We start from the raw sequence: 18,195 nt of genomic DNA, 5'->3' as shown, positions 1-18,195 counted from the left end.
TTTTGTCTACTCTGCTTCTTTTATTCGAACAAACAGAATACACTGCTGGGCCGAACCAGGTCTAGATCGAATCAATTAAGAGAAAGAGGGTTTCGAGCAGAAGGCCGCGAAAGGCCCGACGTGTTGGCTCTTTTCAGCCCAGCCCGCGAAATGCTCAGATCCACTTCGCCCGTTAAGGAACGTTGTTAACGGTCGCTAAACCCTTACCGGGTCTCACCGGATAGAGTCCCCCGAGCACTCACTTCTCCCACCTCCTGCTACCGCTCGCCACCGGCGAGTTCCCGGGCAATGGCCATGCCCGCCGCCTCCCCGTTCCTCCTCCTCCAACCGCTAGCCCCCAAGCCCTATCTCCCGTTCGGGCCTCTACACCCCAGCCTCTTCCGTACCCGCCATCTCCGTTGCTCCCCCAACGGCGCCGCCGCGCCGGAACCCCCTCCCAAACCCACCCCACGCCGCGGCCGGAAGAAAGCCCCGGAGTCGGACTCGTCGCCGCCAAAGGCGAAAGTTACGCGCCGTAAAACCAAGAAGGCGGGCCAGGCGTCGGATTCGGAGAGCGAGGACGAGCCGGCGAAGCCGAAAAGCCGCCGGACCAAGAAGTCCCCGAAGCAGGACGCCAAGCAGCAGCAGGAGGAAACAGCCCAGGCGGAGGACCCCAAGAAAGATCCCAGCAGCAAGGAGGAGGACTCGGGGAGCGACTCCGACTCCGACGCGCCGGCGCCGGACCTCCCGCACGAGTGGCCGCCGCTGGTGTGCTGCTTCGGGGCGCCGCGGTGGGAGTTCGTGCCGACGGTGCGGGTGTCGGACCACCAGATGCACCCGGACCAGTACTCCACCTGGATCCACCTGCAGTGGGAGCCGCCCGAGTTCGCGCGCGCGCCGGGGAGCGCCGCCAGCAACGTGGCCATCGCGCTCGCCCGGCTCGGCGGCCGCGCCGCGGTGCTCGGCAAGGTCGGCGACGACGAGTTCGGCCACGAGCTCGTGTACCGCATGAACCGCGAGCGGGTGCAGACGCGCGCCGTCAGGTTCGACGGCGCCGCGTCCACGGCCACCGCCCGGATGAAGGTGGGGTTCCGGAGCGGGGAGGACGGACAGGGCGGGACGACAAGCCTCGTGGCCGAGACGGTGAAGAGCTCTGCTGAGGACTCGCTCGGTGAGGACGAGATCAATGCCGATGTGTTGCAAGAGGTGAGTCTGTGCTCTTGTTTAGATTTGATGCAGGCTCCATGAGTAAGCTGACATTTATCGGCAACCTAGGCTTCTATATGGATAGCTACCAATGTGCATTGTTTTGTTGCATTGAACCAACTCTTGATTAAACACAACACTATAATCCATTTATCTGACCGCGTAGCCTGGATTGCTAGATGCCGCTTTGGTGATATGTTTGATTGATTCCAGTCGAATATCCAACTGGCATTCCATTTGATGTTACTGTGCAGCTTAACTGAGATAAGTAAGAGAGAATCTCCAGATAAGACTGAAACCCCATTAAATACCCTATCTCATGTGTATATGGCTTGCTGCTAATTTAAATCTATTTTGGAAGATTTGTTTCTAACTCCTAAATCAAAGATAGGTTGTGGGAAAATTTCGCTTAGTCATTGTCTGTGTGAACAATTATTCCTTTTCAAACTAAACAAGCAAATAAATGTTCTGAAGTCTATAAGCACTCTAGACTTCTTGATCCATGGACTACAATTTTTATGGAATATAGTCTTCATTGGGTAGCAATCAAACGGCAAGGAAAAAAATTAAATGAAGTGGCGCTCTTTTTTTTTCCTATTGCCCTCAGATTTTGGAAAGAAAAAACCAGTCCTTCTGAATCCTCTCTTCTGATTTGTATCAGATAAGTTAACAACAAATGACGATGTGATAGATTTCAGGGGTTGCCAATTTTCGAGTTGCATTTGAATAAATGTTAGAGCAGTCCGTGAAAGTCAAGTTACATTGCATAACTGAACTCTTTGTACTGTATATGTTTTTCCTCAAGGGCTTTTTGCTCCCACCACTATTTTTTATTTTCTTGATTATATAGTTATTATCATCTTAGCAAAAACATCTTCCATGACTAATATAACTATTAAACTGAACATACACTAGTGCCTTATGTTAAAAAAATAGCAAGTGTGCAAGATTGAAATCACAGGAGCTTTAAGTACATTGCCCAGATTCACATGGATACAATGTAAAAAACAGTGTGTATCTCTTGTTGTTAACTTCTCTCCTTAAAATTGACTTTTATGTGCGGTCCAGAAAGTTCACTGTAAGCCATATTTCTTATAAACACAAACTGGTGTTGAGATCTAATCGGTGGTAATTGCACAGGCCAGAATGTTGCATTTCAATTCAGAAGTCCTGTTGACTCCGTCAATGCACAACACACTCTTCAGAACCATTGAGCTGTCCAAGAAATTTGGGAGCAAGATATTCTTTGATCTCAATTTGCCCTTGCCTTTGTGGAAGTCAAGGGACGAGACAAAAGAGTTCATAAACAGGGCATGGAACGAGGCTGATATCATAGAGGTGTCAAGAGATGAGCTAGAATTCCTCCTCGATCACGAGTATTACGAATATAAGCGAGCCACCCCACCTCAGTATTATTTGGAAGGGTTCCATCTAACAAGGAACTGGCCAGAGTACTACCACTATACCCCTGAAGAAATTGCTCCAATTTGGCATGATGGGATAAAACTCTTGCTAGTGACCTATGGAACACTTCGTATCCACTACTACACGCCCAAGTTTCATGGCTGTGTGGTTGGAACAGAGGACGCACTCATAACTCCAACCACAACTGACCGGACAGGTTCTGGGGATGCTGTTGTTGCTGCTGTTATTAGGAAGTTGACAACTTGTCCTGAGATGTACGAGGACCAGGATACATTGGAGAGGGAGCTAAGATTTTCTGTTGCTGCTGGAATCATTTCACAATGGACTATTGGGGCTGTGCGAGGGTTCCCCACTGAGAGTGCTGTCCAGAACTTGAAGGAACAAGTATATGTGCCTTCTATGTGGTGATTGCTGAACTAGTAAGACAATTCTGATAATTGGAATTTATGGTACAAGTGTGATTCTTGAGTGGTAAAACAAAAGTGAACAAGGATAATATTTTACCACAAGAGTTGACAGGTGCCTGTGCCTACCATTTTATGAGGTATTTTTTTATCATCCCATTACTATCTTAACATATTTAAACTTTATTTGAAATTTTTATCTGCCGCTGAAGGGCTTATATTGCTTGACAAATGATCAAAATTGATTACTCTTGACTTTAACCTGTGTATGGATTCCATATTTGATGTATACAAGCGATGCCATATTTGAGATGCTAGTGTTAAAGTCACCTCTTGATTCTTTTTTAAGTGTGATGCATATCCTAATCATAACTGATATGGCACCAAAGAGGAAATGGTATCGAATGCACAGTAGCTGCAAAATATAGGAAAAATGCTACTACAAAAAGTCGATCATTTTAATAGCAGCTAAGGCATATTAAATCAAATGAACTAGGCTAAAAAAAGAAATCTCATTCATCACATGCCGGTTACACATTAATCGGTAGGTGTTAACTATTGCATATAGCCATATACACAAACACATCCACAGTAAAGTTGGACTTCTTGAACGAATCAAAATTTCCAAAGCGGAAAGCCTATACATTCATAGTATAAACGAAGTACAAACATGTATCAGAAGTTTTCTGTCTTGCTAATCATATCCTCTATTGTACATTTGTCCTCTAATACTGCTTGAAATCTCTGTGACTTTCCCATGGGTCTCTATACTTGAATAAACAATTCATTGTAAATGCACATCTTGGACGACAATGAGTGAACCTCCCTATCCCACTTCCATATGTAAGAATGAGTATTACATACATTGTCAGACTAGGAAAATAATCTGTGGTATGTTGGTGTTAGTTTACTAGGACTTACACTATTTAGTGTATCTCAATCATTCTAAGAGATGTCTATCTATTTCACTGTCACATGCAGTTAAGAAGGCAGTTATCTTTGAAGTATTGAACTCTTAATAGTACATCCATGTCACTTAATTATTTTTGTTCTTTTGCACAAGCACCCCGGGAGGGGATTTGCATAAAAATACTCCTCCTGCCTTGGACTTTGACCAGACAACCTCTGATATGGACCTCCAAGTCTGTTTTCATGATGCATCTTCACTTTGCTTTGGAAGTCGTTCCAAGTTATTGTACCTTCGTCAAGCTTGTCAATGAGCTCCACAAGCTTCTGTCTATAAACAGTGAAATAATTAGCACTTAGAATTGAGATGTACTACTAATACTTAAACCAACATTCCCAGAAATGTACCTGTCCGGGTTAAGGGTTGTCCGGAATCCTTCAAATTTTCTGTGACCTTGTACTGCTTTAGCCATATTTCCATCATATGTATATACAAAAACATCACTCTGAAGGGCTACATTATAATCCACTGCAGCTAACCTGTTTTGGTACAGCTTGAGGGGCTCTAATTCATCTGCTGTTGCCAGACTATAATGTGTGTAGATATTTGGATATTCAGCCTTCAATTCATCCATACTATGTCCACCATATATTTCACCTGCTACAATGTAGATATTGGTTCTGGAAGGATAACCCATAGCTTTGAGAAAAAGTGCTGCTTCACGAGGAGTCATAGGGCAGCCTCCTTGAAGTCGCCTCTCCTTGCTATTAATTTCCTTTTCTTTCCAGTGCCGCACGTTTAGTCTCATTTCTCTTAGCTCCTCTGCCTCCTGGTGTGTTAGATTATGGCTACAGCCAGTAAATGAGAGCATGTCCTTCTCATATCTGTCAATTGATAAGGAAAACAAATATTTTACTGATCAACAAATTCCTCTGCTGCAAAAAGCTATCAGCTGTATTAAACGTTTGTGGTTGCAGTTACCTTAAGTGAAGTGCGATATAATGGTTGGACCCATTCCTCAGTCTATCAACTAGAGTATTACCTAGATCTTCGATCTCTTTCTTGTATTTGAGTGCCTCGTAATTTGTCCGGCAACGGAGTCGTTGGATATGAGGAGCGAGACCATTGTTGACGATTCGTGAATCTGTATGTGTAAATTTAACAACTTTGGCCTTCTTTAGTGTTCGTGCGAAAGCCCTGTAGTAGGAAGCCTGCAAAAAGGAACTAGAGACCCATCATCGTTCAGCCATACTGAGAATTGTTCTGAATTCTAAGCAACTGTGATGACTGATGTCTATTTGAGTAGTTCTTGGAGTAGTTTGTTCATACCCTGGACCAGGAAGATGGCGCCCTACTATAGGGTTTCAATTTTTTGTAAGCTGGCGGTAAGGAATCCACAATCAAGATATCATCCTCTAAAGTTTTCTTGAAGTGCTCCACATCAAATATATCTTTGAAATCACTACACACCAAGAACAAAACATCAGTCACCCGAATAGTTTGAAAGGATCCTCTTTATTGTCATGAAGAGAAGAACCTTGGATCAGTCCAGAATGATCGGTGATCCAGTGTAGGGATTACTAGTATTGCATTCATGAGCTTAGCAACTGCAACCATATCACTTATCTGCAAGGATGATTTCAAAAGAAAGTAAGTGAACAGAAAGGAATCTTCAGATTCTAATGCTAAAAGGAAACAATAAATGTACACGCACTCCCATTCTCATCTGGTTCAATCCACCATTGGCATCAACCATTATATAGCCAGCTGTTGCATTGCTTGTTCCTGGAAAGAAATGTAGTAGCAATTTGGGTCAAGTTTACACACTCAATTCAGGCTAATATTAACTTGAGTGGTGGAAGGGTCTTAGTTCAAACTAGTGTTTACTCGAGAGATGGGGAAGTGGGGGCTTACTGTAGTGGTTTTTCGGGCGGTCGATGCATTTGCTGTGACCCTCACTGTCCGGCATCATCCATATCTGGGGCATATAGTTGTGTCGTAACTTGTAAGTGAACTTCAGTAGTACAAAGCTAACTGTGAACCAGTATTTGCATTCGTGTATGAATAAAAGCTAACTGAACAAAGTTAGAAGAATCTAGATTGTAATTAGGAACATCGGTATCCTTTTTTCTACAGAATGAACATCGCTGCAACAAAAACAAAGCCTTTCTAGAGAATAAACATCAGTATCTGACCAAATCCATTCTGCAGGTTTGTACATCATTTGCAGGTTTGTGGATGCTTTCATCTGCGTGTAACACAGACAAGGAGCCACGCTTCATACTGTCCAATCAACAGGGAACTCTTTTTTGCCAGTGATTCGAGTCATAGAAGCACTATTGTAGCACTACGTGGGGGGTAGGATTGATTGATGTGAAACTCTCCCTTTTTTTCTCTCCTTTTCGTTTCTTTTTGTAGGCCAGAGAATGCAGCACTTGAATTCTCTTTCCTAGAGGCTTATGTAGAAATTTTGTAGACTAAGCAACACTAGGAACCTCCAGTAAGATGTTCATTTGCGCAATTATCAGCGTCTCTGCTGGTAATTTATATCTTGAGTCTCCAAGGCAATTATATTGTCTACGCTGGTTTTCTTGTCAACTGCTTGTGCCAAAGGGAGGGAGTGTTTATGGTAGATTCTGGCCCATACTTATTTGACTTCAGCTTACACAGTTGTGCTATAGTAGTTCTGGTGGCCGTGGACATGACCATGGGTTTCTACAGTTTTTATTGCGAATCCAGGCTCTGTGAAACCTCAACTTCAGAATCAACATCATCCATTGTCTTAACCACGGGAGCCACTGTCCCGACTTGAATTTTCCACAAATCATAATAACTACAGGAAAAAAGAAGAAACAGCGATGTGCCGGAGAATACCGGCATACGGCGACACCACGGACGAAAAGAACGGGCACTTGTTATTCACCGACAGCGACGCGGACGGGAATGCTGCCTCTGCAACTTCTGATAGGTAGGAGTATTATTTTTCAAGGGGATTTTGAAAAGTATTCTGTGCTTTTTTTTAAAAGAAGTATTCTGTACTTGGTTTGATTCCACGGCAAGAATACAAACTGGGCAACTACGACCTGATGGCTGTCAACGCCCGCCAAGAAACTTCTCAAATAGTCCTGCGTACACACAGACAGATACGGAGACGCGATTTCGTACCCATATTTGGTCCCATACATGCATTGACATTTGACAAGTTCAAAAGGAAACTGTCTCCAAGATTTTTCCCGTTTAAACAATCGAGATTAGTGCATGTTCAGACATGCAGGTTTTAGCTTTGGTTATTTGCGCGGACTAAAATAACTTGGCAAGTACCGGCAGTTTGGGTTGGTGTATGCATGATCGGAGGAATAAACCGCGCGAGCAGTCAGCGGCGAGGCGCACTTACCGGCGAGTCGGGAGACGAGCGGCGAGCGAGGGCCGTGAGATTCTCCTCCCTCCATCCCAGCGCGTCCTGCTCGTCGCGGACGTCCACCCTCCGCAGGAGCCTCCCGCCGCTGCCGCCGCCGGCGCGGTGCGAGCTCACGAGCCCGACGACGACGGCGAGGCCGAGCAGGGACGCCACCACGTTGCGCACCCACGCCTGGTCGACCACCGACGACGCCCTCTTGCTGCTGTAGCTCCTCCTGGCCGAGAACAGCGCCCTGACCCCGCGGTGCCTCCCGCCGCCGGCGACGTCGAGGTCGTCGTCCCGCTCGACGTCCGCGAGGCGCCGGCGGTGCGCCACGGACGACAGGTCGTGGCAGCAGGAGGACGTCGACGGCGCCGCCGCCGCCGCTGCCATGGCCGGTTGGTTCTGTCGGCCTAAGAATATATAGAACCTGATTGATCGACGCGCGATCGGCCACGAGGAGGAAAGCGCGCCCGGGAATCAAACTGGGGACCGGCGGGCCGGCGCTTTGCCCGGTTGCCCTCGCCGCAAGCTTCTGGCCGCCAGACGAGGCGATGCGAGGTGGCCGGCGTGCAACTGCGCTGGCGCGCGCGTGGGTGGGGTTTGCGCGAGCGAGAGAGCGAGGAGTCGTGCGTTTCGTGGCGATCGATCGATCGAGTTCGTGCTGGTGGCAGGGAAGAAGGGGGAGGCTGTACGTGTAGGAAATTAAAAAGTTAATTGGGCGCTGGCTTAGAGTTCGCGCCTCGCACGTTCGTTGGCGTCCCGGCCATCGCTTATAAGGGTCGCTTTTGCCGGTGCGACGCGTGGGCAGATGCTAGCTGGATCGTCCACGGAGGAAGGAAAAATAATCCGGTCGCTAGTTAGGTTCGTTCCAAGATTGAGTGACCCAACCCGAAACGTGAGTGCGGGAGCTCATCTTCAAAAAAATACTGCACTCCACAACAACAAATTCATAATCTATCACTTTAAAAAAGGAATTGCTAGTTGTTAGAACGAAACTTGTGCTCAGTAGACTTCTCATGTACGTTGGGTTTGCGTCGTGATTCATGCACTTGAATTCTAAATTTGGTTGCAACTGAGATTTTCTTTAGTTATAATAATTTGCATCGTGATTCATGCACTTGAGTTACAAATTGGGTTTTCCAATTGCAAGTGGAAATGCAAGTATGCAACTGGATTCTTTTAACTGCAACTATGGTTGCAACTACAAAAAAAAAATGACTCCAAACCGTCAGATTTGCTTCATGATCAGTACTAATAGTGAGTTGCAACATAGACTGCAACTGAAATGTAATGATATTATTCTATTGAGAAAAAAACCCTATAGAGAGCATTAACAAAAGGAGTTTTAGGACACAATAGGTGATCACTATCGGCCGATCAACGGTTACCGAAAAACACAAAGTGATTACAAAGAACTAGCATATGACACTATACTTAAAGTCCAACCAATAAGGATAGGAAATCTGAATGATTAGGATTTCATGTCTACTTGAATCATATAGGAAGAGCAATTTTTATTATTGTGAAGGAATTTTTCATGAGATCTAATCTAATGTTTTTTCCAACAAAATTTACACTACGAGAATTTTATGAGATTATTTCTTATGAGATATGATCTTTTGAATCAAATGGCTTTTATCAGAAACTTGTCACGGGATCTTAATTCTACACAAATCTTCTAAAAATCCCAAGGAGCCGTGAAACTGGACCATGAACGACATTGAAAGCAAGAACATAAGGCCGGAACGAATGCACAATGTATAAACAAACCGCATGGAGATGCACTGCGGGTTCAATTATATCTGTTAGGATGCATAAAATTATTGTCACAACCATCTACGCTACACAAACAACTTAGCAATACCACACGCGCGCACACACATCGGACATTACCAAAGAGGAAGGGCGAAGTTCGTCGAAACACCTTGTCTAGAGTGCGCCCAACGAAGATCATACATGGATCAACCTTAAAGACAACACCATCGACAAGGACAACAAAGGCACCTCATCATTGTTGAAAGCAACTAGTGAATCACTGATTTTTCACCATGGAAACCCGTGTATCAGTATTTAAAAATAAAATCAATGTCAAATCCAACCGATTAACATTAGGTTGGACTACCCATACATCATCCTAAACAACCATGAAATTCCCTTGGGCTAGTCTGCTTGACTTGATGCTGTTGTACAACCCACCGCGTCACGAGGCAAGAGGAAGAACTTCTAAGACCCTGCCCAAAGAGACCGAGTAGAAGCATCACTGTCATCGATAACAAATCAGGGATGGCCATTGATGGCAGGAGAAACCCTAGGTTGCTCCGATCACACGCGATTTAAGATTGCCAAATCCTAATGGAGACTAACTCAGATAAAAAGGTTGAAGGAGAAAATTTCATATATCTAGGCTTGGCACTTTGTCTACATGCTACCTGCCTTTCCTTGGCCGTACTTATAAGGCATGTACAATGAGGTGACATCAACCCTCTAGTAAAGTTGTCACGTTACATTTTTACCGAGTTAGAGCATAGAGAATGAAGAAAGAGAATGTTACTTTCTCTTATTTCTTTAATAAAAGGTGATTTATTACTTAATTTTTTAAAACATTACACCCGGCCTCTACATAGATAAGATGCACACAGCCGTCCAAAACTAGTCGACTTAAATAAAAAATTAAACTATACCTACTGAAAGTAATCATCATAGATACTACAAATGTGTCTATGGTGATGGAGGTCCAATCGGAGATTACGATGTCATCTATGTAGGATATAAATATCCCTCGCCGCGTTTTCTAACCATGTAAACACGTCCATAAACATGTCGCGGTTCTCCACGTGTTGTATATACGACCATGAACGGAGCAAAGATGTGCACGGGTCGATAACCTGCATTAGAGAAGAACTTTTATCATTAAACTTTTTGGCATTTCTAAATAGCCATAGCGACCAAATAATGACAAGCGTTCCCATCCTAATAAGTATTTTAAACCTATGATCCGCCCCATTAAGCCAATTGCCAAAAACATATTAGCAACGCTACATGGGGGATATGAGCGAATTTACACTGGAATAACAAGTGTTTGATTGTCTCATCATGATTAAAGAATACACACTTTGTATTTCCATGCCGATTGTGTTTCGCAAGGTTTCTTTGGTTAGGATTACTCTTCTATGAAGGTACCATGCAAAAAACCTTGGTCTTTCATAGGATCTTCATTTTCCAAATCTTTTAATTATTATCAGCTGGCAGCTCTTGCTGGATTAATCCTCTATACATGGAATCCATCGAGAATCTACCACTCTCATGTAGGCTCCATCAAAATTCATCAGCCTCTTGTGTTAACTGGACTGAATCTAGATGCTGCAGCAAAGCATTCCATGATGCAGCCCTAGGACCAACTAGATCACTTATGAACGACACTTTCGTGGTGAAGTCTCCAACACCTTAGTGATTGTTCACTTTTGTGTTGTACAATATTGTATAGGGTTGGATATTGTTCTTGGAGTGTGTTATCACCAGATTTTAGACAAATCCAGAGGTGGGCCGGGCTCGGAAGATTACATATGGAAGAATCCTAAGGCGGCCTGGCACAAAGGGTTTTGGGCTGAATTGCCCGTGTATCTTTATTTAGTAGTTTATTATTTTAGGTAAGAGATAGAATCTTACTCGTGCACGGTTTAGTGCACGCCCTCATTAGAAAGTCCCCTGGACTATAAATATGTACCTAGGGTTTATGGAATAAACAACAACTCACGTTCAACCCCAAAAACAAACCAATCTCGGCGCATCGCCAACTCCTTCGTCTCGAGGGTTTCTATCGGGTAGCGACATGCTGCCTAGATCGCATCTTGCGATCTAGGCAGCACAAGCCCCACGTTGTTCATGCGTTGCTCGTACCGAAGCGCTTTTGATGGCGAGCAACGTAGTTATCATTAGATGTGTTAGGGTTAGCATTGTTCTTCGTTTAAGCATGCTTACGTAGTGCAACCCTTGCATATCTAGCCGCCCTCACGCCTATCTCAGGTGTGGGGGCGGCACCCGCTTGATCATTATTTAGTAGATCTGATCCGTTACGATTGCTCCTTGTTCTACAAGGATTAGTTTAATATCTGCAATAGTTTGGCCTTACAATGGGGGGAGGATCCAAGTGGCACGTAGGGTGGCGTTCGCAAGTCCTAAACGGGATGTTCCTAGGATCAACTTCATGTTGGTTTTTTGGCCTTGTTTAGGATCGGCTTACGAGCACCGTGCGTGGCCGCAAGGCCCAACCCGGAGTAGGATGATCCGGTTATGCGGTGAAAACCCTAAATCGTCGTAGATCTCATTAGCTTCATCTTGATCAAGCAGGACCACCAAGTATTCGTGCACCCCGTACGGATCATGGGTGGATCGGCTCTTTGAGCCGATTCACGGGATAACCCGAGAGCCGATCGAGGCTCGTATTTAACGTTTACATGTATGCCCCGCAGAAACTAAGCGAGGCACCCTCATCACCTTCCCGACCAGGTATAGGTCGGGTGGCACGCCCTTGCACTTCGCAACGCCGCGTGTGACCGGAAGAGCATTGCGGGCCGTCGCTCGGAGGGGTCTCAGCCAGCCGCAGCTCTAGGCTCCCCCGGCTCTACGGTGTTGACAAGGCCGCTGCCCGCCGGTGGGTTTTGGCAGTCAACACATTCTCGGCACGCCCGGTGGGACAATCGTCTACATCAACCACATCGCCATCTACATCCGAGATGGCGGACGGCACGCCGATCACCTACGAGGATCCGCCCGACGACCTCAAGAAGCAATACAACGAGATCAAGGCTACCCTCGAAGCCGACCTCATCGGCTCTTTTCGCGAGAACCCGTTCGGTGGCATCGGATGGAAGGGGTTCTCACCGGAAGGTGCACTCGATGGGATAGACCTCTCCGCCCCGTCGGAGGAACGCACCGTGGGTCTCGCGGCAGGAGATCAACTACCCGGTGGCTCACTCGCTACACCGCCACTCGAGAACTTGGTCAACGTGCCTGGAGCGTGTCGCTCGCGCGTGATTCGGAGATCATGAGCCACCAGTACTCGCCGTCGGGACCAGCTCTCGGGACTCATCAAGGAGAGTTGCCATTCCGAGTCCCGTCCACCGCTGCCGTTTGCGTTGGCAGCACCGCTCGAAGTGCCGACTACACCGGCATTCCTCGTCTGCGGAATTGGTGGCGACCCCGGTGACTACCGGCTCTTAATGGAGGCGCCTAAGGAGATCCCTCATGGATACGCGTGCATGTATGTGCCGGATTGTGGTGACCGGGCACTCACAAACCAGGCCACAACATCGGGGACTCCGGCGAAGACAGGAGGAACGTCGGCAACGCAGCGGACGTGGCTAACTAAATACGCCACACCGACGAAACTCCCGAGCCCAGCTCCCGCAGCCGGCTCGGAGCTGGAAAAGCAAACATGGCAGGCCAAGTACGCCACCCCGGCGAATCTTCGAGTGCAACTCCTACGGCCAGCACAGACGGATCAGATCGGTACCATACCGAGAGACCCAGTTCGGCATGATGCCGAAAAGAAGGGCGATCGGCTATTCCAAGCCGTACCCCGACGATTACGAGATGATCCCGCTGCCACCTAAATATCGGCTCCCCGACTTCTCCAAATTCAGTGGATCGGATGGCTCCAGCTCCATCGAGCACGTCGGCCCGATATTTGGCTCAACTAGGACCGGCTTCGGTGTCGGATCAGCTACGCGTGAGGCTCTTTTCACAGTCCCTCACGGGATCGGCTTTTGGATGGTACACCTCTCTCGCCGGCAAACTCCATCCGAGTCTTGGAAGCAATTGGAAGAACAATTCCATATGCAATACCATTCGAAGCTTCCGAGTCCGGCATTGCCGATCTAGCACAACTACGTCGAAGCGCGGGGAAACGGTGACGGAATACATTCAGCGCTTCGAGAATCTTAGGAACCGATGTTATTCGGTTCGTATAACCGAAAAGGAAGCAGTCGAGTTGGCGTAGCAGGCCTTGCAACACAGCTCAAGGACATGGCCTCCCAAGCAGATTATCCCTCGCCGGCGCACATGGTTCGAAACTGCCGGCATATGAACAGCGCCACCCCGACCTGTACCAAGACAAGTTCAAGCGTGCGATAGTTATGGTCGATACGGAAGAGGATGAAGTGCCCGCGGGAGGCCAAGAGATAGCAAGTGGCCGAGTGGACTCGGGGGGAACCCCGTGGCCCGCAAATGGGTAAAGCCACCGGGGCCGCCCGGGGGATTTGATTTTGACATAACCAAGACTGAACAAATCTTCGACCTCCTCGCTCAAGGAGAAACAGCTTGACGATTCTCGAAGGTCTCAAATTCCCCACGGCGAAAGAGCTAAACGGAAAGCCGTATCGCAAATTCCACAACTCGCTTTCCCATGCCACCAACGACCGCCGGTGTGGCGTCGGCACATCCAAGCGGCGATAGAGAAGGGGCGGCTAATTTTCAACCAGTACGCCATGAAGGTCGACACCCAACCCTTCCCCGCCGTTAACATGGTGGAAATCACCTACCCCGAAGGTTGCCGGCTAGGTCCCTCGTTCAGCATCAACATGGTAGGACCCGGAAACCACTCGGCAAAGATGGAGATGAGGGCAGCTGCTCTCATAGCAAGGATACAGAGGAGGCCGCTCCACGCGATCGGCTCCGTCATGATGGCAAGCGCTATGTCACGGAGGGAGAGGTGAAGAATATAAGATATCGGCGACCCTCTCTCGATCACCTCCTCAACAAATATGTGAGTCAGTATGACCAACGCCGACGGTCCGATTACGATGATAGAGGAGATCGTCTGGCTAGAGAAGCCGGAAGATATCGTCGGCAGGATCGCGATGAGGAGGAGCACGAGCGCTATGCCACGGAAGCATCAAGGGAGCAAGACGACAACGCCGGGCATTGGGACTGCCCCTTCTTCGGTACACTCGCTGGGATTCAGGAATGAGCCGATTGCCCACAATCGGCAATTGCCCGTAATGCAATCGAGAAAGAAGGAGGCAGCCAACGTGTCCGTGTTCGAGCGCCTAGGGCCTCTCCCGTCACAAAGCAAACGCGCCGAGTCACCTCGTTGGGCAGATCTTGAGGATTCAGAAGACGAGGGAGAAGTGGAAGAAGACAGGTACCACCGGCCAAGGTGGTGCCCCGACGGACTCAGCCGTTCCCAAAAGCGCAGGGTTCAGCGATTGCGCGGCCTGGAGGAAGCCGAAAGGTTGTACCTGCATACGCTAAGGAAGGCACGGCCTGATCCGGCTGCAAAGGTTCAGCGAACCCTGGATGAAGAGGGTCGTCCACGGAAAATGGAGTGGCGCCCCAAACAGAGGAAAGCCGATGATGAGACATCGGCCGGCACAAACATGGTACTCGTCTTGCCGACGCAGCTTAGCGCTCCACGACTCTACGGAGCACTCAAGGTGGACGACAGCAAGCGCATCAAGTCAGAGGTTGGGTTGGTTTCATCCAGCCTGACCAAGTAGCAAGATCAAACCAATGAGCAAACCAGGAGAGGCTGATCCTTGTGATCGGCCCCAAAAAATTTACGAAGGGAACTTACAAAACCTTCAACGAGCAAGCAACGTGGAGGCCGATTCCAGCAATCGGCCAAAATTATCCTCACCTACCTTTCTGCCTGGGTTCAACATGTTATCCAACAGAGCCGATACCATCAATTTTCTTGACAGAATCGGCTCGGGGGCACCTGTGTATATGAAAATATGAGGATATGCAACAGAAGCATCTCATCTTTTGTTGACGGGTATTGAAATATGGGGACCGATGCACAGGTCGGCCGTAATAAAAGTGAAAATTCGAAAATTTTCGCGCACAGCCGATGCAGCAGGCATCGACTTAAGGACATGAAAGCCGATGCATGGCCATCGACTCAAGAGAGATTTCTTCAAGAAAGCAGCATGGGCGGACGGATCAGGTCAAGGATGGAACTGAAAAGCTCGGGGGGCAGATCGCCTTGAAGGCTTTCTGCCTTGGGAAGCCGATTTATGTTCAAATCGGCTAGCTTGGCGTAAGAAGCTCCCTTAGACATGATCGGGCCCAGGTCCACACAGCTCTGTTTTGCCTCGGCTAAGACTTGGGGGGCAACAAGCTTGGAAGATGCCCTGTTTTTTAAGAGCCGATCAGAGTCACCTCGGTTGCGGCTGCATCATGGTCGTCTCAGAGAGGAACTGGGAAGGAAAAGCCGTCGTCTAGTACAGGGCTTGGACTGTGCTGCTGCTGCAAGAAAAGGAAAGAAGTCCGACGTGTTGCTATCGGTCTTAGCATGACAAACGGAAGGAATGGAATTGGAGCGATTAAAGGATGAATAGAAAGAACAATTTCATTAATTCCAAGGAGCGGCTTTACAAGAAAGAGCCGATGGCTCTCAAAAGAGGGATCTGGTGCCTAGTGCGCTGCTACCACTAGTCCTATACTACTAGTCGTCGCTGTCCTCGTCATCGCCGCCGTCGGTGTCGTCGGCGCCGCTCCCGAGGAGCTCCTCGTCGCCGCTGCCCCAGCCCTTGGCCGGAGCCTCTTCCTCCTCGTCATCATCATCATCCTCGCTGTCCGCCCAGGAGCGGAAGCGCTTGGTCGGCGGGTACCCGATGGAGGAGGAGGAGTCATCCTCCTCCTCTTCCTCTTCGTCATCATCTTCGTCCTCGCTGTCCGCCCACATGCGGGGGCGCTTCTTCGGTGGGAGCTGGGCGGAAGGAGAGGCTTTGGCCTTCGCTGCTTCTCCTTCTTTTTCCTCCTTGTCGGAGGAGAAGGGATTCACTGCGGGGTGGAGGCTGTCCTCGGTCTTCTTCTTCGGCGAAGATTGGGGGAAGAGTTTTGAGAAGGAAGAGGAAGAGGAAGACATTGCTACAGGAGGAGAGGGTTTTTTGGTGCCGATAGCTGGGATGGAATAGAGGATAGAGAGAGAGCTAATCCGTCGGCGCGGTTAAATAATGAGAAATCTGGTGAAGGATTAATGCCATTACAACTTCCAAGGGATCGATGCTAAAGCTGTCAGAATTTTTAGAGGAGCTGAGAAGACAGGGCATAATGATGACGGATGCTGTAACGGCTCTGCTCTGCTACGACATGACCCTTCGAAGGGAAAGCATAATGATTTTGGAAATGTTATTTCCAAAACCAGGGGGGCATGTGTTATCACCAGATTTTAGACAAATCCAGAGGTGGGCCGGGCTCGGAAGATTACATATGGAAGAATCCTAAGGCGGCCTGGCACAAAGGGTTTTGGGCTGAATTGCCCGTGTATCTTTATTTAGTAGTTTATTATTTTAGGTAAGAGATAGAATCTTACTCGTGCACGGTTTAGTGCACGCCCTCATTAGAAAGTCCCCTGGACTATAAATATGTACCTAGGGTTTATGGAATAAACAACAACTCACGTTCAACCCCAAAAACAAACCAATCTCGGCGCATCGCCAACTCCTTCGTCTCGAGGGTTTCTATCGGGTAGCGACATGCTGCCTAGATCGCATCTTGCGATCTAGGCAGCACAAGCCCCACGTTGTTCATGCGTTGCTCGTACTCGAAGCGCTTTTGATGGCGAGCAACGTAGTTATCATTAGATGTGTTAGGGTTAGCATTGTTCTTCGTTTAAGCATGCTTACGTAGTGCAACCCTTGCATATCTAGCCGCCCTCACGCCTATCTCAGGTGTGGGGCGGCACCCCGCTTGATCATTATTTAGTAGATCTGATCCGTTACGATTGCTCCTTGTTCTACAAGGATTAGTTTAATATCTGCAATAGTTTGGCCTTACAATGGGGGGAGGATCCAGTGGCACGTAGGGTGGCGTTCGCAAGTCCTAAACGGGATGTTCCTAGGATCAACTTCATGTTGGTTTTTTGGCCTTGTTTAGGATCGGCTTACGAGCACCGTGCGTGGCCGCAAGGCCCAACCTCGGAGTAGGATGATCCGGTTATGCGGTGAAAACCCTAAATCGTCGTAGATCTCATTAGCTTCATCTTGATCAAGCAGGACCACCAAGTATTCGTGCACCCCGTACGGATCATGGGTGGATCGGCTCTTTGAGCCGATTCACGAGATAACCCGAGAGCCGATCGAGGCTCGTATTTAACGTTTACATGTATGCCCCGCAGGAAACTAAGCGAGGCACCCTCATCACCTTCCCCGACCGGGTATAGGTCAGGTGGCACGCCCTTGCACTTCGCAACGCCGCGTGTGACCAGAAGAGCATTGCGGGCCGTCGCTCGGAGGGGTCTCAGCCAGCCGCAGCTCTAGGCTCCCCCCGGCTCTACAGTGTTGACAAGGCCGCTGCCCGCCGGTGGGTTTTGGCAGTCAACAGAGTGTAGCATCACCTAGCAGCTTATCCTCCGAGAACCTAATTTCTGAGCCATCTTTAATTGTGAAGAACCATATGGGAAGAAGTATTTTTTTCGTCGCCATTATGTGAGCCCAAAAAATGCGAATCTCCAAAATTTCAATACACCTGAGAGAGTGCAGATGAGCCAATGTACTTCCTTTTTAGAAGAGTTTGCCATACCTCATCTTCGATATGAAGCTTAAAAAGCTATTTACCTAGGAGAGCACTATTCTTGATCTCAAGGTCATGAATTCCAAATCCTCCTTGCTCTTTAGAGCGGCAGACTACATTCCATTTTACTTCTTATTCTCATTATCTACTTCCCAAAAGAATCTTGATCAGAAGTAATCAAATTTTGTAAAACTCCTTTGGGTATCTGGAAGAAAGAAATTATATACAACATAGTATTGCTTAGTACTGAGTTTACTTAATTTTGTTTGTAGTATTTTCCCAATTTGGCCTTCTAGCTAAGAGATGATCTCTTAAAAAATAAAAGATCATTTTCTTCATTGTACTATATGTCTTCACGT

General features: G+C 47.7%; 2 protein-coding genes across 2 annotated transcripts; one reads left to right on the top strand and one right to left on the bottom strand.

Moving 5' to 3' along the window:
- Nucleotides 1–243: 243 nt before the first annotated feature.
- Nucleotides 244–3,121, top strand: LOC124660087 (fructokinase-like 1, chloroplastic). Its single transcript, XM_047197878.1, has 2 exons — nt 244–1,185; nt 2,326–3,121. Exons 1-2 carry the CDS (start codon nt 289–291, stop codon nt 3,016–3,018), a joined length of 1,590 nt encoding a protein of 529 aa, XP_047053834.1. The 5' UTR covers nt 244–288; the 3' UTR covers nt 3,019–3,121.
- Nucleotides 3,122–3,599: 478 nt separating this feature from the next.
- LOC124660088 (O-fucosyltransferase 19-like) lies at nt 3,600–7,864 on the bottom strand. The gene is made up of 8 exons (XM_047197879.1): nt 7,316–7,864; nt 5,836–5,923; nt 5,636–5,706; nt 5,459–5,547; nt 5,251–5,383; nt 4,903–5,132; nt 4,329–4,805; nt 3,600–4,251 (listed from the first exon to the last, which is right to left on the bottom strand). The coding sequence occupies exons 1-8, from the start codon at nt 7,709–7,711 to the stop codon at nt 4,047–4,049; spliced, it is 1,689 nt and encodes a 562-aa protein (XP_047053835.1). The 5' UTR covers nt 7,712–7,864; the 3' UTR covers nt 3,600–4,046.
- Nucleotides 7,865–18,195: the final 10,331 nt, after the last annotated feature.

The sequence above is a fragment of the Lolium rigidum genome, chromosome 6 (genome assembly GCF_022539505.1).
Source record: "Lolium rigidum isolate FL_2022 chromosome 6, APGP_CSIRO_Lrig_0.1, whole genome shotgun sequence".
NCBI classification, from domain to species: domain Eukaryota; kingdom Viridiplantae; phylum Streptophyta; class Magnoliopsida; order Poales; family Poaceae; genus Lolium; species Lolium rigidum.
Note: the sequence above shows the minus strand (reverse complement) of the source record. Positions and strands in the feature narration are given on the sequence as shown.